This window comes from Engraulis encrasicolus, chromosome 21 (genome assembly GCF_034702125.1).
Source record: "Engraulis encrasicolus isolate BLACKSEA-1 chromosome 21, IST_EnEncr_1.0, whole genome shotgun sequence".
Taxonomy (NCBI): Eukaryota; Metazoa; Chordata; class Actinopteri; order Clupeiformes; family Engraulidae; genus Engraulis; species Engraulis encrasicolus.
The window spans coordinates 3,219,778-3,243,449 of NC_085877.1; the positions used below are offsets into that span (position 1 = coordinate 3,219,778).

At 41.8% G+C, this 23,672-nt stretch overlaps 1 protein-coding gene across 2 annotated transcripts; it reads right to left on the reverse strand.

The window, feature by feature from the left end:
• Nucleotides 1-434: 434 nt before the first annotated feature.
• Nucleotides 435-23,073, reverse strand: LOC134437677 (sex hormone-binding globulin-like). Of its 2 annotated transcripts, none has more exons than XM_063187176.1 (8): nt 22,883-23,073; nt 22,192-22,283; nt 21,790-21,979; nt 10,500-10,661; nt 9,919-10,078; nt 8,322-8,461; nt 831-1,044; nt 435-618 (listed from the first exon to the last, which is right to left on the reverse strand). In XM_063187176.1, exons 1-8 carry the CDS (start codon nt 22,976-22,978, stop codon nt 482-484), a joined length of 1,191 nt encoding a protein of 396 aa, XP_063043246.1. In that variant the 5' UTR covers nt 22,979-23,073; the 3' UTR covers nt 435-481. The 2 variants fall into 2 exon arrangements, with proteins under 2 accessions (XP_063043246.1, XP_063043247.1); XM_063187177.1 differs by lacking the exons at nt 435-618; nt 831-1,044 and adding exons at nt 2,979-3,292; nt 3,739-3,949 and having other exon boundaries at nt 22,883-23,071.
• Nucleotides 23,074-23,672: the final 599 nt, after the last annotated feature.

Here is a 23,672-nt window from a genome sequence, read left to right on the forward strand (position 1 = left end):
GCTTTGTATTAAATAAAAATGAATTAAGATTATTTTCTGAAAAGGCACTTAGGGGGTTTTGCATCTGAACTCTTCATATATATATTTGAGCTTTTTATGCCTTTATTGTGACAGGACCGTTACAGAGGGACAGGAAATGACAGGGAGAGAGAGACGGGGAAGGTTTGGCAAATGACCTCGGACCGGATTTGAACCCGGGTCGCTGGTGTAGCAGTTGAGTACCCAGCCAATTGAGCCATGTCTGTGCTTTTTTGACCAGTGAACCGGTGGTGTCGGTGGCCCATGTGAGGTCATCTGTGACGTAAACTCCTGGCAACTTTGAGCTTTTCTAGGGTTTAGGGTTCTTTACCAAATTGGTGTTTGTAAATTAATGAAATCAAATGAATCAATTATGCTTATTTAGCTATATTTTTGGTGAAGAGACGAAAACAGAATTAGTAGAAGACAATATTCAGATTTATTTTGAAAAATGTTCATGCGTTCAGACAGGACAGCTATGTGAAGACACAGATGAATCCTTGAAAACAGCCTGGTCCAAGTCCAGTTTTTCTCCTTGAATGTAAATGCCATCTAAACAGCCCTCCAGGTATGTAGAACCGTTATGTGCACCACCTGCTCCTATAAAAAACGAGGGCAGTAGCATATTCAATTTTGGCACTTGCATAATAGACCCCAACTTTGCAAAATTACGCTCTTCTTTTGTAGTATTTTTCTTTTGTACTAACACAACTTCCTTGCATTTTTTAGCTAGTTTGATCTATCTATGTTTCGATTCCTGTGCTGCTTTTAACAATAGTATGTCTAATTTGAAACTGAAGGAGTTTAGATACCTAGTAGCCCACCAAAGGCAAGAAGAATTCCCTCCTTCCACTGTTGCCCAATACCATAAAAAGTCGTCTTCTTCGATCCCCCCAAGAGACCCGGCCTCAGACGTGATTCAAAGGTTATGGCTGTTCTTCCAATGGTCAACTGAAACCTCTTGAAGTCCTTAGCGAAGTTATCCTCCATGGAAATGTCCCCTAATTTTGACTCACAATGTAACTTCTAAAAAGGGAAAAGAATACAAAGGCGTCTATATTATTTATAAAATCCATAGAGGCACCACATGTGTACAGTCATTTTGGTTTAGTCATACAATATAGACGGAAAATCACAACGTGATGCACTTTAGTGCTCAGTCGAATTCTACAACAATGGAATTCTATGGAATTTCAAACCCGCCGGCGGGTTTTGACAGTTAACTGGTTCACCAAATTTGCACCAAATCTTGTGGGCTAACACTCCACAGGGTACAGGAACTGATTAAAACATTTTGAGGGCCAACACTTTAAAAATTGCTGACTTTCCAGATGGCCAATTTTTGTTTGTGTGGTAAAGCTGGACAGGTTTGTGTCACTGAGGTGTTCCTGTGAAGTCCGCCACTCAGGGCTCGAACTCGCCACCCTCCAGTCAACGTTCCACTTTGGGCATGGGAGTCACAGCACGATACCGCTGAGCTAAAGGGCCAGTCCTATACAGTCCTATAGCTCATTGCTCCGATACTGTATGAGGCATCAGGAGGAAGGTTTACTAACATTCCAAGCCACACTCTGCTAGTTGGCCTCTGTTACATTTGCGCCAAATCTTGTGTGGTAACACTCGTACAGGAACTGAGTCCAGTTCACTTTCATGATGACTGACTTTTGTCTGTGTGTGTGTTTTATTTTGAACAAATATTGTGTGCTATTTACTAATAAGCACACAATTGGCACAAATGCCACAATTGGTGAGCTAATCCCAGGTTTGGGGCATTGCAGAGATATACCTCTGGTATCTCTTGTATTGTTGTTCCTTTGTACTACTGTATTTTTAGCAAATTTGATAAATGTTAAAGGGTAGCACAATAGGCTTTTTGAGATGTTGAATCGCAGTGAATGGACGTCTTTATCTAAATTAACGTTTTGTTAAAAACTAAAGTTCAGAAGAAGCGTAATAAAATTTGGGATGCCTAATTACCACCTGCATTCTATTCTCAGCTCAATTGTCAATCGTATGAATTCAGCTGGAAAGATGGACACGCCTATTTAACCAGCTGCATCTCATTCTCCGCTCTGCCGTCATTCGGTGAAATTTCAGCGCACTGAAATTTGGAGGGCCCCTTAATTAACTATACAGCATTTATTCTCCGCGAACTTGTCTTCAGTCAGAAATGTTCTTTCTCGCTAGCACCCACCACCTCCCCCTTCGCCTCCCTTGCACGGCTGTTCTATCGATTCGTCAAGCATCTTGCCCTAGCTTCCTCTCAATTCAACTCGCTCCTTTGCTCTCCAACCATCATCCGCCGGCAAGGTGTCTGTCAGATCTCACACATATCTGCGGGCCCAGATACTCTCCGAGCTCTCAGTGGCACCCCGTACTCCCGAGCTTGAGAATGTTTACTGCATAGATATTTCTCTGCCGTGGCAGTTCTTCAGCACCACGGCCAGCAACCTTGCCCAATACACCATGTAATCTCGTAGCTTCTCGAGTGCAGTGGTCCACTGACCCTGTGAAGCACTTTGATGATCGGTCCACCGTGTGGACAGCCGCTCTCCTGCGAGATGTATGCATACATGCTTAATCCAAATTTCAGAGAGTGATCTAATGAAATAAGAGGAAAGTGTGCTTTGAGGCTGTTTTGATCAAAACTAGTAAGCAGTCATTTGGAAGAATGCTGCAATCACCTCCAAACTTACTCGTAACAACATTGAATTTACAGAGAGTCTGAGGATCAGATTAAGACTTAGTCATTGTAATTTTGGTGACATTAAGGTTGTAACATAGACTCTAGAGCTCAAGGCTTTGGGCAGAAGGGATTTCTTCTGGAATCAATATGCTGTATGATTCTATAAGCCCCTCAGGCAGACTAGCTTGGTCTATGTGTTCGCTGTAATGATTGCTGCTGGTGAAGATTGTTGATCAGTGCTCTCTCTCATGGCATACAAAGACATGGGCAACAATTTATTCTTTTACCGCTTTATCTTTATTTTCAGATTATATACAGTGACTGAAATAGTTTTAATTAACGTGTTCGTCGTAATGTACGAAAATAAATTATTCAAATTAAGAATACTATGTAGACAAAAAAGTAGTATTGACAAAATATTCAGATTTATTTTTAAAACATGTTCATGCATTCAAACAGGACAGCTATGTGAAGACACAGATGGATCCTTGAACACGGCCTGGTCCAAGTCTAGTTGTTGTCCTTGGATGAAAATGCCATCTAAACAGCCCCCCATGTAGGCAGAGCCGTCGTGGTCACCACCCTTTCCTTGAAAAACAAACGACAGTAGTATGCATGTTAAACTGGCATTTACATAATCATGCGCCAATGAACAAACTGATTTAAAGTTTAACCAAACAAATGATCATGTATGTTTGACATTGGCCACATATCTTCCAACTCCACAAATTTGTGAATCCCTTCATGGCAGTGGAAGACAGGGTGGTCCAAAGCTAGTCAGTTAGCATGCTTTGTCTGTCAGACATTCTGGCAATGCTTTCTCTAGCACACGTCGGAATATTTCTTCACTATTTTATTGCAAAATAGGTGATATTTATGTGCATTGTATTTTAAAATGGCACAAAAAAGCATGTGGAGCCTTTAATACAGTATGTTTGACAACTGTTGTTTAAATTGTCCATAGCCTACGGTGCTTGTGTGGTTGACCAGTGGACCTATGAGATCATAAGCAGAAACTGAAAGAGTTTACTGACCTAATAGTCCACCAAATGAGAGAGGCATTCCCTCTTTCCACTGTTCCAGTATACCATTAACGGGAATTCTGCCTCTCTGAGTAACATGCTGCTGCAGGCGTGATTCAATGGTAATGGAGTCCTTTTCAATGGTCATCTGGAAACTCTTGAAGTCCTTATCGCCATATCCTGTCATGGCCATGTCCCCTACATCTACCTTAAAATATAGTCTCTGAAACAAGAAAAAATAATACGAATCAAAATGGATATATACTTTGACATTTTACATATTGCAACACTGAGTGAAGGAAATACGGTGGCCTGTTCCCTTAAAGCATAAAGTCAGAGAGTGGATTATTAGAGTGGTGCATTCCACTTTATGGACACCACCTGATCTTGCAGCATTTAGATTTGTTTGGCTTGTTCTTTTAACACTTTCTCGTGGCCACCAGAAACTTTCGGGTGCCCAACTGAAACTGTTCTGGTGGCCACAAGAAAGTATCGGGTGCGCACAAGACAGTTTCTGGTGGCCACAAGGAATACATTTTTTTTTTTTACTCTCACTAGTCCCTTTAAGGGCTCCGTAGTAATGGACTGATCAAATCTATTTTCCACAGTACATGCCAAACGGAATCAGGATTTGAAAAATAAGTCATTGTGTGAGATCAGTGATTCTCTTTGATAACATTCCTCACAAACCTAATAACCAAAGACAATCATTCCAAATAAACTAGATGAATGAAATGAATAAAATGTTTCTAAAGTAGGGAACTTCCTTTTCGGTATCCTCAGCCACGCTTACAATTCTTGAGTTTGCGTGGTAGGACCACATGGAAAGAATTGTGCCATTCCATTTGTTTTGTTTGTGGCAATCGTAAAAGCTTACGCGTTGAGGCAGCGAGATGATTGGATAAATGACAGCCGCAGCTCAGCAAGCAATTGGCTCTTGTTTCCAGACAGGTGGGAGGGACACCGGCAAACGCCATGTTTGCGTAGCCAAATGCTCTCGTTCATTCCTATGGAAGCTTATTGGAGTGTTCCGTCTCTTATACAGACAGTCTCTGTTCTGTACACTTGATGACACCCTTTAACTGTGTTGCCAAAAAAATAAGCGAAAGTTGCTATAGAGTTTGCAAGTCACCCGGAAGCATGTAACCTAGTAGACTGTAGTCCTTCTTGTTAGCATTTAAGGGCTTCCCAGTTCCCACGAGCGGTCGAAAATGAATGGGGACCAGTTTCAAATAAGGTGTGAGTGCAAACACGCGATTAGCGAACCCCTGCAAACTGTCGAGGGTGTTAAAAATAGGCTGTAGGGATGACATGGTTGATCATTTTGTGTCAAACGGCAACATAAATACGATGTTGCTATTGCTTGCTAAGCCCCCCACATTTGGGCTTGCATGCCCACCCACGGTGACCCCGGTTCGAGTCCGGCCGGGGTCAATTCCCCATCCTTCCCTATCTCTCTGTCCCATTCGCTTCCTGTCACCATCTTTGACTGTCCTGTCACATAAAGGCATAAAGGCCCCTAAAAATATATGAAAAAAACCTTAAACAACACCATCAATGCATTAAATCCAATCGCCTTGGTTAGGTAATATAATTTCAAAACTTACCATCGAACTGAAGTTTGCTTATGCAACCGTTGGCGTCGTAAGATCACTCATTTTCGGCAGGCAAGAAAGGTTACGGTATTTTAGTTTTTGTGCAAAACTGGGTAAAAGACTACAGCATGCGCCTCACATATTTGACATGAACACTGGCTGAAGGTGCAAAGCCAGTCCTAGCGCTGTCCCGTTGCTGAAGAAGCTGCACGTCAGACTTGCAACTTCTGTTGTGTAGTCCAAATAATTACATTATTTTTGCATGCACACTACTCACAAATCTCTTGACAAGTGAAGTCTGCAATCACATCATTGGTTATCATTAATTCTGTCACACAGTAGTATGTGTGATCTAGAGGGAAATGCGAGGTGGATCGGAAAATACACGTAGGTTTGATCTGTCCAAATGATGATCAGTCAAAATGTTTGACTTTGGAATGCCGCATTCCCAAACGGTGGTCCTACATGCTGAAATGAACGTCTGTTGAAGCAGAATGTTCAAGTTGCGAGCTGGGGGACAATCGAAGTACCCCGACTTCAAAATCGTGACGCCAACACAGCAATGACAGTGCACAGTGATAGAAATAGTTTGACTTGCTGGTTGAAACACTTTCAAGTGGGAGGTAGCTGCCTCCTGGTTGCATATTGGGAAGCTCCTACCGCTGGGGATGGCTGCATAAGCCCCGTGAGTTGCCCGGAAGGGGAGGGACTTAGGTACCCAATTTGGTCACAACATACAGTATGTTCTGTTGAATTACAAACTGACTACAAATGGACGGCATCATGGCTTTACCTTTGCTGATTGGCTTTGGCACACCAAACCATTCACCCATTCCACCCATTCAAACGTTAGCATGCAACAAAAGGTTGGCCATCTTGAAAGCACTGGTCCCCAAAATGTAATCACTTATGTACCTATTTTAAAGACTTGGTGAAAATACGTCAACCCATTCAAATGTCTCGCGAAAATAAAAACAAAAATCTGTGACGCACACATACAGCCAGACAACTGAGGACCTGTTCTGTAGGCCTCTGGTATCTTTAGACGGAGGCATGAGAACTTAAATGAATGTATTGAAGGTTGCAAATTAAGCATGTCAAAGACTTAACATACTAAACATGAAGTCATTGTGTATGGCTGATTTTCTTTGATAACATTGCTCACAACCCAGTTAATTAACAATCAAACAACAGGTAACACTTTATAATAAGTACCCCTTTTTAGGCATTACTTAAGGGTTAGTTAAGCCTTATTTTACCATTAGTTAACCCTTAGTGAATCACGAGTTAATCATTATGTAAGCATTATTTCTCATTTCCTAACTATTATCTACTACCGTTAGTAAATGATTAGTGTGTGCTGATATAACGGTTCACTAAGCAAAGTTAAGCCTTAAATAAGCCGTATTTTAACAATAGTTAACCCTTAGTAAATCACGAGTAAGTCGTTATGTATGTGTTATTTCATCATAAGCAATGCTTATCAAGTCATTTGTTAACGTTTTGGAAAGCATGGAAAGGTTTTCACTTTAAAAGTTCCCCAGATATGCGCAAGTAGTGAGTTGTAACTTCTTGTTAATGCATAAGCAATGCCTAACAAATCATTTGTTAACGATTTGTAAAGCATGGAAAGGTTTTCACTTTAGATCAGTTCCCCAGATATACTTAAGTAATGAGTTGTAACTCCTTGATAATGCATAAGCAATGCTTAACAAGTCATTTGTTAACGTTTTGGAAAGCATGGAAAGGTTTTCACTTTAGATCAGTTCCCCAGATATACATGGGTTATACATACTTGATGGGTTATACATCCTTGATAGTGCACAAGCAATGCTTATCAAGTCATGTGTTAATGTTTTGGAAAGTATGGATAGGTTTTCACTTAAAAAGTTCCCCAGATATGCGTTATTATTGCGTTGAAACTTCTTGGTAATGCATAAGCAATGCTTATCAAGTCATTCGTTAATGTGTTGTAAAGCCATAACAGGTTTTCACTTTAGATCAGTTCCCCAGATATACTTAAGTAATGGTTCGTAATTCCTTGATAATGCATAAGCAACGCTTAACAAGTCATTTGTTAATGTCCAGAAACATCCATCAGGGGCAGTCACATGAGCCTCAACTTAGGCCTAGGCCTACTGTTTGCCATGCTACCAGTCATCACACACTAGCCATTACAAAAGGGTTAAATAAGACTTCACTGATGCTAAAGCAAGAGTTTACAAACCGTTACCATACATGCCTAATAGTACTTGTTAATGGTTAGGTGGTAGGAGACAACAAAGAGATAATGTTTTTTTCATAAATAAAGGTGGGTTATCAGACATTTTAATGATGGTTTACTAATGCTTATCAGAAGGTTAAATCACCATAGACGAATGATTAATTAACAGTACTTAATCATTTCACAGAAATACATAATGACTGACTCGTGATTCACTAAGGGTTAACTAATGCTTAATTTTGTTTAGCGAGTAGTTACATCAGCACACACTAACCATTTACTAACGGTATTAGTTAATGGTTAAGAAATGAGAAATAACACATACATAACGACTTACTCGTGATTCACTAAGGGTTAATTAATGTTAAAAATAAGGCTTAACTAAGGTTTAACTTTGCTTAGCGAACCGTTACATCAGCACACACTGACCATTTACTAATGGTAGTAGATAATAGTTAAGAAATGAGGAATAACACATACATAACGACTAACTATTGTTAAAATAAGGCTTATTTAAGGCTCAACTTTCCTTAGCGAACCGTTATATCAGCACACACTAACCATTTACTAACGGTAGTAGATAATAGTTAGGAAATGAGAAATAGTGCTTACATAATGATTAACTCGTGATTCACTAAGGGTTAACTAATGGTAAAATAAGGCTTAACTAACCCTTAAGTAATGCCTAAAAAGGGGTACTTATTATAAAGTGTTACCAAACACCATCATCCCAAATAAACTAAATTAATAAAATGTGTTTCTGTAGTAGGGTTTACCTCGTTTTCGGCATCTTCACCCACGCTTACAATTCTTGAGTTTGTGTGGTAGGACCACATGGAAAGAATTGTGCCATTCCATTTGTCCGAAGAGGCAAGGACAGTTATGTTAATTTCGTTTAACGAATCAAAAGCAAATGCTGTGAAAGAGAAAGTTACACGTTTTTCAGATGGTTTTTCAGCAGTCTGTAACTCCACATGTAACTCTTGATTCTCACGACAATACGGATAAATTGTCGCAAAGGCAGCGTATATTTTACATTGAAATACAGTATTACAGCATAGTAGTATTGGTATTAATTTCTATTCTACATAACTATATTATGTCTGGCCTCATAATGCTGTTCCAACAGGGGAACACTGTAGTAGTCCTGGAATAGTTCTACATTACATACAAAGAGTCTTCAGTAATAGCCTACATTATGATGTTGACATTGCCATTTTGGTAACACCAAAATTATACCCAGGTTCATTTATCAAGAAAATGATTCCATAAAATGATTGTGAATCATCACAATTCATCTTGTCAAATAATGGCCTGTCCATATGACCTACCAATCAAGCTAGTGGTAGCTCCAGGGACGGATTATGGACTCTAATGGCTCCCGAGCCAGCCAACAAGAAAGGCCCAGAAATACAGAAATATTCAGGGTTTTAGGGCAGATATTAGAGGCCTAATGTTGCTGGGTGTTCTGAGGTATGTTCCCTCAAAAATGTGAAAATACAGTTGTGAAAAGTTAGCCTAGTAAGCTAAAAACCTACCCTACACTAAAAAGCTGTACAGGGGTCTAGCGAGGCTCGGTGGCAGCGTGGGTGGGATAAACAGTTATCTGTCAAATTTCCTCTGCACTCAACGCCACACAATAGGATGGCGCAAAAAAAACAAAACAATCATGTCGAATCCTCACACAGCAAACTACAGGGTGTGGTCGGCAATAGTTTCAGCAGATACATAGCGGGGCAGCTGTTACTTTTAAAACAAATTCACACACAGCACAGTGTATCACCCTTGTGACTGTCTGATTCTGTAAAATCCAACTATTAGCTTTGCCGGCTAGCTTAAAACATCGAGTGATCAAATGGCAATCTGGAGTGACCTATTTGTGTCAAATACGTTCATTGTGCATTTTTACATCAATCCATGGCAGCCACTGCATTTATAATCACTCAGGATATTTAAATTAAGCAAAAACGTTGACGTTGGAAGTCGCACGAACAGCCGCCATATTTCTCTGAACATTTTGTAACTCCCTCCCAAGCAACACATAATTTGTACGATATTCTGTTGTCACTAGCCTGTCCTCTGATTCCACTCCTCATGATTTGATTGGCCTGGTCAACTTTCGACTTTCAACTTCGCTAAACGACCACTACTTTCTGTCCCTGGGAGCAAATTCAATTTGCGTCCGCTGGGCGTCTAGATTTCTAGGCTAGTGAAAAGTGTGATTTTAATACGATATGAAAAGGCTTGGTCTTTCAGACCCCCCTTGACTCATGGCCCCCAGGGCTTGGGCCCTGTAGGCCTGTGCAGTAATCCATCCATGGATAGCTCATTTAGACAAAGCAGCTTATTTCGACCAAAAACGTCAAATCTCACCAGAGGTGTTGAAGACGACGAGCCCACCGCCCGAGAAGAAGCTGCCAGGTTTGATGTCAGGAGAGCAGGGCATCTCCTTTTTCTTTGGAGTGATGTCCCATGGAGTGCTGAGGCTCAGCCAGTGGCCGTCTCGAATGCATGCATCCAGCAGGGGGTTGATCTATAGCAGTATGAAGGAAGGCAGGCAGGGACTTAAAGGAGAATTGTGGCCGATTTCGAAATGGAGTGGTATTGCTCTCGCTACCCTACATTGGGTACTTTATTTTTCACTCTAGCTTACATTCCATTCCTGTCATGTTGTGCTTCACCCAGGTGACGTGCGAGTTGTGAGCGTAACAAGCAGGACTGGACTGGGACCACAAACCGGCCCGGGCATTTTTGTCATAGACCAAACTCCACCCCCATACTACAATGATGATGGGATGCACCAATGAAATTGCCCATTGAAATTGTGAGCCGGTCTCTAATGGAAAGTTTGAAACAAAAAAAGAACAAAGGCATCTGCCCCTGATGACTGTCTGCCCATCAGGAAAATGTCCTGCATGCCAGATTACCAGTCCAGGCCTGGCAACAAGACGTACCGGGATGAGAAGTTTCTTTTGGTCGATGAGGAGGCCCCCGAGGGCCAGGCGGATGAAGCCTTCCCTGCTGGGCCCGGGGTTGTCCTGGTGCATGCCCACCCTCAGCTCCGGCTTGTTGTCCACCTTCAGCACCACAAACTCCCCCTCGCTGTACAGCTCCAACTGCGACAGGTAAACACAGGAGAGTGTAAGCAAGGGGTAACGCCAACGAAAGGGCTCATTAGACGTTTAGACAGGAGAAATATAACAACTGTATCGCACGCTATATTGTCACGTGGCCACATATCGCTGATCGATAATCTATAACGTTTGTCGTGCCGTCACGATAAAGCCCCATTTTTTGTGGTTGGGCCACACTTCCGCGGCCAATGCATTTGAATGGGCTGTCCGACTCGTGGTAGATTTACGATTGATGGCCCAATTCCGACAGTCAGAAAACTGATTAGGCAAAGATTATTAGTGAAGTTATACATTAGCATGTATGCCCCATCATACTGTGAAGTAGGCTAAAACAAATTACGTTGGACAGTGTGTTTTCCAATGCAATGTCCGCTTCTCTACACCGTACCTACACTCTGCTTCTTCCTCACATTTTTCTAGACGGGTCCATCAATCGTAAATCAACCACGAGTCGGACAGCACATTCAAATGCATTGGCCGCGGAAGTGTGGCCCAACCACGAAAAACGGGGCTTTATCGTGATGGCACCACTACCGTTATAGATTCATTTAATTTCGTGGAAACACAACGCATCTCGTGCGATAGAGCTCAATATAAACATGCAACGTGCAAAAAAAAAACTCTTCATAGTGCACACTAAAGCTCGCGAGCATGAAATTCAATCAGTTTCATTGCACAATGTGCATCGATTTTCATATGTGGGGTCTACTACGGAGCATATGTTTGCTAATTTGTTCATCGTGACTGTATGTAGCAATAGAGTGTCAGTGTGGGTTTCTATAGCCTATTGGGTTCCTTTGTGAGCCTTGATGATCACTTCCTTCTTAAAACTTGCTTTTAATAGCCTAACTACGGCAACAGATCATGACAATTGCGAGGGATCAGAAGTATTTTAGACAGGGGTAGTTCGCTCCCCTTTGACGGACGCAAGCTGCCACAAAAGGGGAAAATCAGTGCGACCATTGATAACATTGCGAATGCAACATGCAGGCACTGAGTGAGGTACTTTCATTAGATTTCACTTAGAGAGAGGAAGAGTGTGCACGCTGTGAAATTATGATAAGCATCTCCCCAAAAGTAGTTTTGGACGACGGGACGTCTATTCATTTATTTGCTTCCTGGTTTGGCTAGACATAGGGAAGGCATTACGGCTAAAATCTACAGTCCAGTGCCAGTGAGTAATGAGTAACTGTTATCGTTTTGATGAAGACTCTTTCGCTTGTGTTATTAACATGGTGTGAAAGCTTGACCATGACCACTGTATTAACGCAGCTGCCTACAGAACTCTGCAGCAGAGTTCTGCTACGTAAACGCGTACCAAACCAGTACCGTCACTCCCCACCAACTTTGAATATTTATGAAGCCAGAACAGTTCGCAGAACTCTAAAGTAAAAAAGCCTAAAGTGCCATGGCACACTACCCAGGCTCCGCCCTCGCAGTGACGCAACACCTTCGCCTCGCTCAGGAAAAGAGCTTGTTCATGAGCATTCGGCTAAGGTTCCCTCCACAGCGGGAAACTCCACCCACTTTGTCAGGAACTAATCAACTTTGAGCATTTCCAACCATCCTGGGTACAGGTGTGTTCAAGGCAGTGATGTTTTTCAAGCAGAGACGTTCCATGGGGCACCTAAGTCTCCACCCCTTCCGGGCGGCTCGTGGGGCTGGGAACGCAAAAACTTTTGACTGGGCTGTAATGGACTGATCAAAGCTATTTTCCGATCCACCTCGCATTTCCCCGTCGATCACACATATGAGTGATTCTACGATTCGTCTGGGTTCGTCCATGGATTTTATTTGCCAATTCCACTAACTATTAACTGCATCCAATGATGTTTTGGACATTAGCACACATTTATCTTTCATATAATACAGAAAGTATTAGACATGGCATTATTTCCCTCAGCAAGAATGAATATTTAATACTGGTTTTGGGCGTTTTCATGTCGTCCTGTCCAAATGTAAGATTCAGTCTTCATATTAGCATGTAAAGAAACTTGTTTTGCCCAAGACCATTGCAAATGTTGATTCACAGTAATCACCACAATATGACAAAACTGTCAGAAAGACTGTCATATATTTGGGTTCTCTCAATTACCTGACTGACAATATATCCATATCAGTATAATAATCACTCCAGAAGACAGACTACGAACGTGACTGGTCTTGTTTATTCCATATGACAGACTGCCCACACATTGCACATCCGGGGAATATGAGTTAGCCAAGTGCCACCAGATGCCGCTGTTATAATGTAACATGGGAATACAGGCGTCTAGCTCCACACAGTAAATGTCAATATATTACAAAGACCACTGTCCTTTTCATTATACATGAAATTTGCCATTTTGTGTATGTCCACGAAAACTGTGTTAACCGTGTCACGGTCTGAAACCCCCTCCATAAATCAGTAATGGTTTGGTCTTAGGTCATTCAAATAACATCACGTGATGTCATAACCTCTTTGGCAGGATATGGGAAGACTTTTTGGTAAGTTTTGAGCTCCATCCTTCCATAATTTAATCCATTCTTTTTCATGTTCTCATAGCGGGAAAATTGCCTGTCAACTGTGTTATCAACATATTCATAAGAATCTGAATTAGAAAAACACAGATAAAGCGTACAAATACATGAATTGATTAAGGTGTTGTGGTGGAACTTCTGAGGTCCTCAGTTAGCACAACACCATAAAAATGGCTGAAATGTCAAGCCGTGTTACCGTCAATGGTGTTACAATTAGCTATGACAGTTGAGGAGGAGTATGTTTTGGCCAATTTATCTCCATATTGACAGACAGACAAACAAAATAATGTGTGTTCTAGGGAGATGGGTTTGTCTGCTCTGTTTTTTCCCCTAAGAAAGTGCCGACTTGTTCCCCTGCACTGTTGACCGTAACACAGTTGAGTAACACGGTTGACTGTTTTGAAAGTGTTGTTGTGCTATTGTTCCCTTATGTGTTGGGAAAATCCTATGAACAGACACTAGGGATTATCTCTGGAGAAGGAAGTCTTGTGTAAGGAGGGTGACTAAATTCAAATCAGACGTTACAGGGATTTATAATGAAAAATGTGTCAGTCTGTATCACAGTGAATCATAAATTCCTACTTATGAAGCTCAACAATCACATTGTACAGATTAATGACAACATTATTGCTAAGGGACATAAGCACTTTCAAACGTATGTTGTTTCAACTCTGTAGTATTTTTATATATGTTTGAAATGACATAGTATTTGTCCATAACACTGTTGACAAAATAATCAAGCAAATGTTCGCTTTCATTAGAGTATTTATCAAATGATTTAAGATTAAGCTTGGCAATTTGTTTGTTTGGAAACTTAAATATATACACTATGTAAGCATCTAGGTCATTTAGTTGAAAAAAAATACTGATAATTGACATTTTGCTTTTGCCAAAAGCGCAGGCGAATCGTAGAATCACTCATATGCTGTGCCTCAGAATTAATGACAACCAATGGTGTGCTTGTTGACTTCACTTGGCAAACGATTTTTGAGTTGTGTGCGTACAAAAATATGTAATTATTTGGACTACACAACAGACGTCGCATGTCCGACGTCCAGCTACTTAAGCCGGGGTGTAGCAGTAGGGTTGGCTGTGCCTCGGTTCACGTCAGATATGCGAGGCGCACGTGTAGTCTCTAACACAGTTTTGCACAAAAGTTAAATAACGTTTCTTGCGTGTCGAAAATGAGTGGTCTTACGACGCAAATCCAAACCTTTCAAATTCACTGCCATCATATGTGAAATCCGGAGCACATGCCAAACGGGATGAGGATTTAGCTTGACTCGCTCCATTAACTCCAATTCAAAATTTTGAGTGCTCCAGCCCCACGGATTGGAAGTAGAAGGGCGTGACTTAGGTGCCCCATAGGGACTAAGAAATGTTTGTTTCAAACTTTGGCTCAGCCTGTTCTGCCCTCGACCAGTAGCAAGAGGTGGGAGGTGGGTCTTTTATACAGATGGGTCAACCATGCCGTTTAAGAATGTTTGTTGTTATGCCCTTGGTCAGACCAAGTGTAAAGAACCCAGTAGCCCTGGGCCCGGTTGCACAAAACACCTTAAGTTTTCTCCCTTAAGTGTGACCCTTAAGGGCTCATTTTCCCTTAGCTAAGGGATCTACTTAAGGGGGTTGCACAGAATGCCTTAAGTCCTTCCCTTAGGTAAGGGAAAGCCCTAAGGGATTTACTACAGTAAAGAGGAGTTTACAACGGTAGAATTCTATTGTTTCCAAGGAAACTTTTTAAGTCATTCTTGAATATTCTTCTCAAAACATCGTTAACCATTCTGTAGCTATTTATCTAGGCCTATATGCCTAAACATGGACAATGGTAAGGCTAGAAAGCCAAACTGGTCAGAGGAAGAGAAAGTGGTATTATTAGAGGAATTTAACAAAAGAAAAAACATAATAAAAAGCAAATTCAACCCTCAAATAACGGCCGCGAAGAAGCAGCAACAATGGGAAGAGACCACCGCGACCATAAACTCGAGAAATATGGTGAAGAGGACAGTGGGGGAGATCTTTTTTTTTTTTTTTTTAAACCTTGCGGTCCAAGCGAGGAATGAACAACGCCATAGGCCTATGTCCATGGCTTAATTGTCGAACCAGATGTCTGGTTATGGAATACTGTGCTCCAACAGTTGTGTGCGTGCATAGGCTAGGCTATGTGTTTGTGGTTCAAAGTGTGATTGTGTGCTCTGATCGTAGTATTAAGCCCATACGACTTCATTGCGAGCGTCGACGTTGCGCAACGGACGTCAGCGAGAACTTGTTGTCACGATGTGGGTGTTATTAAATACAGCGCATTTGCAGTCGGCCACAAATATGAACGAGACGATGAGCTCGCACCGGTTTGCTCTACTAACACACCACGTGTGAGGAGTGGGGGACAGGCAGTGAGGAGGAGCTGAAGTGGGGACCTGCGCAAACTTGTGTAGAGGTGTGAGACAAGACCCATATACACACGTGAGTGAGTTGTTGACCAACCAGTTCATGGGCGCGTGACCTCGGAGGCAGTCCGCCGACGAGCGTTGAAGGGGATAAGCAACTGCAGAGGTTGCAAGATCTGACTGCAGCCGCATTCATCCCGCGATAGTTTTACACCATGTGACATGTCACCTCGTCAACGCAACGTCGACGAAATTTCGAAGTTTGACAGGAAATCTAACCGTCATGCAGCATTTCCCATCCAGGGTGCATTGCTGTCTAAATGCGCATGCATGCGTTGACACATCTCGATCGCACCTATTGTTGCGGTTGAAATGACATCTTCTTGCATGCATAGCCTACACGAGCCGGGTGCTTGGGATATCGCAGGCAGCACCTGAGCGTTGTTCGCAACATGTGCCCCGCCCGCCTCTCGTCACCGGAGCCACTCCACGCTCCGCGACCTCCCTCTTTACAAATTAAGACGTGGGCTCTACTCCCCATGCATTATTTTGTATTTGTGATATCATTCCATTTATCTTTAGTTTCTTCCGCGTTGTTTTGGAAGTGTCAAGCGGTAATGCGAATTTTAAGAATTATAATAATAGCCTAGGCTATGGCGCAAGCACTGGAGAAGTGCCGTGTGTCTCTCTCCAGTATGACAACTCCAGTGTCATAATTAGGCCTAACACAGCAAGGATCATTGATCATTGTCATCTTAATGCATGTTAGCAAAATAAATGTGGGGTTTGAGAGCAATACAAACATTTGGTGATGGTGGGACAATGGACGAGACTGTGAGGGAGGAAATTAATGAATGGGCTACCCTAACCCCGCGGCCATAACTTCATCCGAGAATCTTCACAATGAGGAAACACTGAATATACGCACATATTCGAGTAAAAATTAGACGTTTTGTTATGAGGACTTGATGTTATAGGTCTAATGAAGTGCCACCCAAAAATGTTCTGGCCCAAGCTGATTTTCTGGCGCCGTGCCTGGCGCAATCATCAGCTGCAAGACGGCAGGGAGAGCACAACTCCTGTAGCATGGTCCAATTCGAGACGGTCGGATTCATATATGGATTGTCTATCAAATCTATAATTAATAATTAACGGTTCGTCGGTAAGCGTGCCTATCCATTGGGTTCTCCCGGTCGCGGAAAACTCTTATTTGAATCCGTTGATCACGTTGCTGAATGTGCATAAACTCGGCCATGTCTGACTTAAGGCGACGATATCGGTCCCTCAGATATTTTCCCTTAACTTGGTTGTTAAGGTCTTTTGTGCAACGATTTTAAAGAACTTTAAGGGATTTCTTAACTTTAAGGGAAACTCTTAAATATTTAAGGGGAAACCCTTAAGGAAAACTTAAGGGGAAATTTTAAGGGTGTTTGTGCAACTGACTTTCACTTAGGGGACCCTTAACTCAGACTTTAAGGGAAATACTTAACTTAAGGTGTTTTGTGCAACCGGGCCCAGGTTCTATAATTGTTTTGCTCTATTGTTTGGTTCTATAATTCTGTTGTTTTCTTTGTTGCCGCTGTTGTGATTTGAACATTCTAAGAGCAGTCAGAGCCTAATGCACCCGTAAATGCTACCAATTCCTTACGGTGGTACCGGATCTATGTACATTGAACTTGAGGATAAATAAACTACATGAACTCGGACCAGCAGTTGTTGGAAGGCCATTATTTACGGGGACATTACAGTAAGGAATTGATCCACACCTGCCCGACTGGATGATCGCAACAAAGTCGCAGAGCAAAGAAACAGCGAGCACCAGGGTCGACGCAAGTGTAATGGTCACCGGAGATTGAGGAAAACAACATCACATCGGACAAGTGTCATCTCGCACAGACAGAAAAGGGAGATCAAAATCTCAAAAAACGCAAGATGGACACGGAAAAGGCTATCAGGCAAGTTGCTGAAATTGCTGAAATGCCAAAGGATGATGATGTAGTAGGCCTAGGCCTAATCTCAGTTAGACGCTCTGAACGTGAACACATTCCTACTGAAGAAATGCTATACTGTAAAGAAGAACAAAACAAAACAGAAACGAAACTGTGTAGTCTTTTTGAACAGTGGAAGGTGTCAGCGCGTACTACCAAACAAGAACTTAAAGCGATGGATCGGAGTAGAATCACCCTAATGCCATTTGAACCGTGACACCCATCCACCTTTACACCCGAAGTGTTTTCTGCCGCAGGCTTACATCAACAGAGTTGCCCTGTTATTCGATGTTTATTCCGGATAGCTTGACTCAAGCGCATATGGATCCTGGGCACCGTCTCCAAACTTTCCCCACAAAAATAACATGTCATGACACCAAACTTCTACAGTATAACAACTGTGGTTTGTACTCACAAAAAGATGAATTTGAAACTTTGTACATAGTCCAGGAGTTTATTAGTAACAACACACGAGACGATTAGCTTTTCTGCTGCTAAACATCCGTCGACGTCACTTCCTCCAGCTGGGACTTTGTTGATGGAAACAAATACACGTGAGTCCGGAAGGCGGAAAACTCAAAAAGACAGCTTGCGCTACAACTAGAAATTAACCACTTCGGATTTAAATTTTACCACGTTTAATAAATAGAAGACGATGCCACACTCGTGCATATATCCTGGCTGTGGACTAAAACACAAACCTTACAATAAGTGGACAGTCCCAGCTGGAGGAAGTGACGTCGACAGATGTTTAGCAGCAGCTAATCGTCTCGTGTGTTGTTACTAATAAACTATATGTACAAAGTTTCAAATTCATCTTTTTGTGAGTACAAACCACATTTGTTATACTGTAGAAGTTTGGTGTCATGACATGTTATTTTTGTGGGGAAAGTTTGGAGACGGTGCCCAGGATCCATATGCGCTTGATTCAAGCTATCCGGAATAAACATCGAATAACACGGCAACTCTGTTAATGTAAGCCTGCGGCAGAAAACACTTCGGGTGTAAAGGTGGATGGGTGTCACGGTTCAAATGGCATTAGGGTGATTCTACTCCGAACCATCGCTTTAAGCATGAGATGACTGAAAAACGCATGGTAGCTCTCTCAGAAGAACTAGAGAAAGGAAAAATTGATATTCTGAACATGTTTGATGAAATGAAAACGAAAACAGACGACATAAACAATGTAGGCCTAGTAAAACGGAAAGCAGAAGCTTGTGAAAGTGTAACAAAGAATTTACTGAAAAGCTTAAATGAGAGACTGGTGGAAGAACAGAAACGAAGGGAGAAAATAGAGGATGAAAGGAAAGAACAAGAAAAATTCAACGCACTATTGGAACAGGACTTATCGGACGACGAATACAAACTGGTGTTACAACTACAGAGAGAAAAGATTAGATTGGCACAGAAGAAGTATAAAGAAGCATCAGAAAAGCTACAACAACTAAGAGCAGCTTCCAAGATCGCGCCAGCTTCGCATCCACTGGGATCACACTTCGTCACCAGAGACTACGTGGACGATGGGGTGGCCAGTGTCGACAGTGAAGACAGGGTCATTTGTCATTTGGAATGACTGCTCCACTGTCAAAGTTGCACCAAAACATCAACCAGCAAGACGGTGGGAGAAGCCACGGTGGGAGAGATGGCGAGCTGACCTAGCTAAAGCTCAGCCGCGTCACTTCTTCTCAGACGACGATACACTCACAGGCATGCACCTGACAATACACAGCACACTGACTACAATGGCCTGTTGCCTACCACACACACAGGAGAGAGCAAGTCCAGAAATGTACTGGACTTGCTGCAATTCGACAAGGGTGAGGCGGATCGCTGCCCTTACAAACACACACACTGATAAGAAAGAAGAACTCGAACACTTTGATCATTGCAAAAAAAGAAAAGGAGCCAGCAAAAAGAGAGAAAAAGGCTTCCAAAAAAAAAAGGAAAAGAAAAAGAAAACAACGAAGCCAGAAAAAAAAGAAGGCTTCCAAAAAAAAAAAAAAAAAAACCAACACAACGAAGCCAGCAAAAGAAAGAAAGGCTACCAAAAAAAAATAAAAAAAAATGTTACTGTTATATCTTTGTATTTTTGTCATTGAAATTATGTTTTAAAGTTTGTCTCTCACCCTTTAAAACTTATAATTTGGTGGGAGTGTAAAGAACCCAGTAGCCCTGGTTCTATAATTGTTTTGCTCTATTGTTTGGTTCTATAATTCTGTTGTTTTCTTTGTTGCCGCTGTTGTGATTTGAACATTCTAAGAGCAGTCAGAGCCTAATGCACCCGTAAATGCTACCAATTCCTTACGGTGGTACCGGATCTATGTACATTGAACTTGAGGATAAATAAACTACATGAACTCGGACCAGCAGTTGTTGGAAGGCCATTATTTACAGGGACATTACACCAAGTCTCGAATAGATTTGAAAGTCATGATAATCAGGCAAAAGGCACACCACCAATGGGGCACCTAAGTCATGCCCTCTACTACCTGGTTCATGGGGTAATAAGTTGCAAAAAATTGAATGGAAGTGAAGGAGGCGAGTCGTGGTGGATTTGTGGTGCATAGGTGGAGGTCCGAGGTTTGGATTTGTGTCGAAAAACCACACATTTCAAGTCCTGTAATTATTTTTTGACTCCCCCTGCCCCATGAACCAGGAAGTAGAGGGCGTGACTTAGGTGCCCCATTGTAAATGTTAACTGAAAATAAAATTGCCTATATTAACAATGTACAGACATTCTATAATTTTCTCCGGCACACCAGATGGTCTCTCACTGCACACTAGTGTTCCCCAGCACAGTGGTTGAAAAACACGGTCCTAGGCATCGCTTTCCCTCGATCCCCATCTTGTGGAACTGAACGTTTTTTGACGGTACAATGGGGACCAGTGGGAGAGAGTGACCCTTATCATACTAAGACCTTCTCTTTTAAAGCCTGTAGGCCACGGCTGCCCACTATGCATCTGCATACAACTTGATTGCGTCATATTGCAAAGATGTCATTGCCCTGGTAGCCTGGCGACAACAAAGCTTTCGGGTCATGAGCTCAGAGTTCTCAGAGGGTGGGGTTAACCACTATAAAATGCCTCTGTATGCTGGCCCAGCTCTCTGGGTCGGGGCTACAAGCAGTCAGAGCACTCTTTCCTCTGATTTAGCAGTCAGACCACTCTTCTCTTCCTCTTTCTAGTGGGGCCAGTGACAGAAATATAGTATATCTTCATCCTTAAACCGTCTCGTTGAACCGTTGGATATACTTGTTTGAAATTGAAGAGATGGCGACAGGCAGGCTAACTTTCAGTGTTGGCAGATTGGGCGGTTTCCCACCCAATTGGACTGCTTACAATGATTGTCTGGGGGTAAAAACAAGTAAACAGGGCATTTGGGCGGGTTTTTCTGCAAATGTATGGCCATGGAAATCAATGGAACTTAGTTCAAGAATTTAGTTGCCTGATTATCATCGACTTTCAAATCTCGTACCGAGATGTTGGTCTGACCAAGAAGATAACAAATAACGTTTCCCAAACAGCTTGGTTAACCGGCCTCCCTCGGGTTGCTGGTTGAGGCCAGAAAGGTTGTGCTGAAGTTCAAACCAAAATTGTTAGAAACGATATTTGTATTGCTCCTGGCCTGAAGCAACGCTGAACACATCGAACAACCCTACTAACTTTGTCGCTAAATATATATTTTTTTTTCAAAAAGTGCGCTCAACTCCAAACTGTTTCCAAACCAAGATCTTTGGGTGCAAGCGAACAGATTTGTACATTTTATGTAGAAAAGCCGCACTCTCGAGTGTATTTTATTTTAGTGGTTAGCATGACTTGACAGACGTTTTGGCTTCTTCAGCCTTCTTCAGCAATGCTGAATGAAATAGAAGTAGAAGTAAAAGTGAAAACCCTCATTAGGTACTCATTAGGTACAGTGGAGTGAACACTGTAATAAATAATTAGGTCCTTGTAATATTATGTACTAGTGTTGTATACTTCTACTTTTTCTTTATGCATCTCTGGTATGTCAACATCAAATTGACTTTTATCACACTCACATACAGAAAATAGACATATTTTATGTCAATACATAATATATACAATATACAATATACAATACATATAACAACAATTTACAGTGTCTTATCTTACGGAACACAGCAACAGAACAAAACCAACTTGGATCCCATATGCTAAGGTGAGTTATATATGTGAATCATATTGTAGTTGGCCTACCTTATGCCAGACGCCATTATTAAGCTTCGGGCCACCAGACACAGTGACCATCATGGTGGATTTGCCAAACTGCATTTCTGGTATTCCCCCTCGCAGTGAGAGGACAAACCAGTCTTTCCCATCGTTAGAGTCGCCGTAGAATACCAAGCCCTCCGGGTCGTAGGTCCGAAACAAGAAATGGGATGTGATGCTGACCAGGAAAGATAGAAGAACAGCTTTTAAAATGTGTTTTTTTGTTGTTGTTAAAGTCCACCGCAAAAAAAGGCAACAATGATTTCTCTGACTGACGAGAAATGTCTTTATTACTGTTGACAAGACCTGCATGGACTGATTAAAACAAAACCAGTTAAAAGTAAAACAAAATACCATACAAAGAAAAAGATAATGAAAAAAAAGGCTGACCTTTCGATTTCAGAAAAGGGGGCACTGAGGGTCATGTAAGGCGCCCAGGTTTGTTCTCTGTTACTGAGATTGATGAGTCCTCCAGCATCAATCTCTCCCCATTGCACAAAAGACAACAGCCATATTAAAACTCTTAAATGGTGTGAAATAATTATCTCGATATACACTGAGGCACATAACAATTAGCAAAAGTTCCCTGCTTTCTCATATTCGTGTTTTAATTATTTTAATATGGATCACGTGTCCAATATCTTTCAACAGCCTGAATGATTGAGAACTGTAAAACATTGCAGCCATTAAACATAAAAATTAAGTTGCCTCGCTGCCTTTGTAAGCTCAACTTGAGAAAGCCTCAAATTCAGTCTCAAGTTGCGACCTACAAACTTAAGGCAGCAAGGCAACTTACTTTTTTACGTTTAACTGGCTTGCAATGTTTTACAGTGTAGTCCTTGGAGCCTCTGAGTGCAGATGGGGTAACCGGCAGGCCTATTAACTATTTGCTGAAAATACTGAACTACATCAAAACAACATTGCTATGACATTAACGAGAGCCTTAAGAAACAGATTAAGACATAGCCATTACAATGTTGGTGACAGTAAGGTTATGACATAGGCTCTGCCCTAAGGGGTTAAAGTGCTCTGGCGTTGATTATGTTGTCCCCCGGCCAATAACACTGTATTATAAATGTACCTTTTCAGTCGCTGCATCCACCACAAGGCTCCCTGGTGAAACACATAGCATCACCACTAACTGTACCATGCCAAGTGCTACCCAGGTGAGCCCCATCCTGCGCTGTCTTGGTGTGCAAGAGCCACAAAAACTTTTGAGAGACCAGAGACGACCACTCAATGGCCCCAGGCTGATATACTGGCATCACGAGAAGAGAATCAATACGGTCAGGTCAGAAGCCCGGTGGGAGGTGGAGATGGGTGGGTGTGTGTCTGTGTGTGTGTGAGTGGGTGTGTCTGTCTATCTGTCTGTCTGTCTGTCTGTCTGTCTGTCTGTGTCAATGGTTTTTTTTTAGGTCAATGAGAGAAAGACTACCATTCCAGGAACGCTTTCCTCCCCCTTTTTCATTTTCAAATATTTAATCGGTTAGTGAAATTTATTTTAGATTCTTATGAATTAAATCACACTTTACTTTTTTATTGTCACCTTATATATTGTGCCCCATACACATGTACGCCATTGTAGGGCATAGATGTGGACTCTTATCTGTTTTCAAATGAAGTAGAAGTAGTAGTATCCAAATACTGATACTGCAATTACAACACTGTAGCAAAGAGATGGAATACAATTGTATTCCATGTCTTTGACTGTAGTACATGATCTTACATAGTAGTTTATACAGGTAGTCGTTGTATAGTTTTCCTGTGCCCAATGAGGTAGATACGCTGTAAGAGCAGTTCTGTTTACTTTCTACACCTCTGTCTAGTTTGATTTGCTCCATTCAGAAGGTGGAGAGCTGATGTTTTATAAC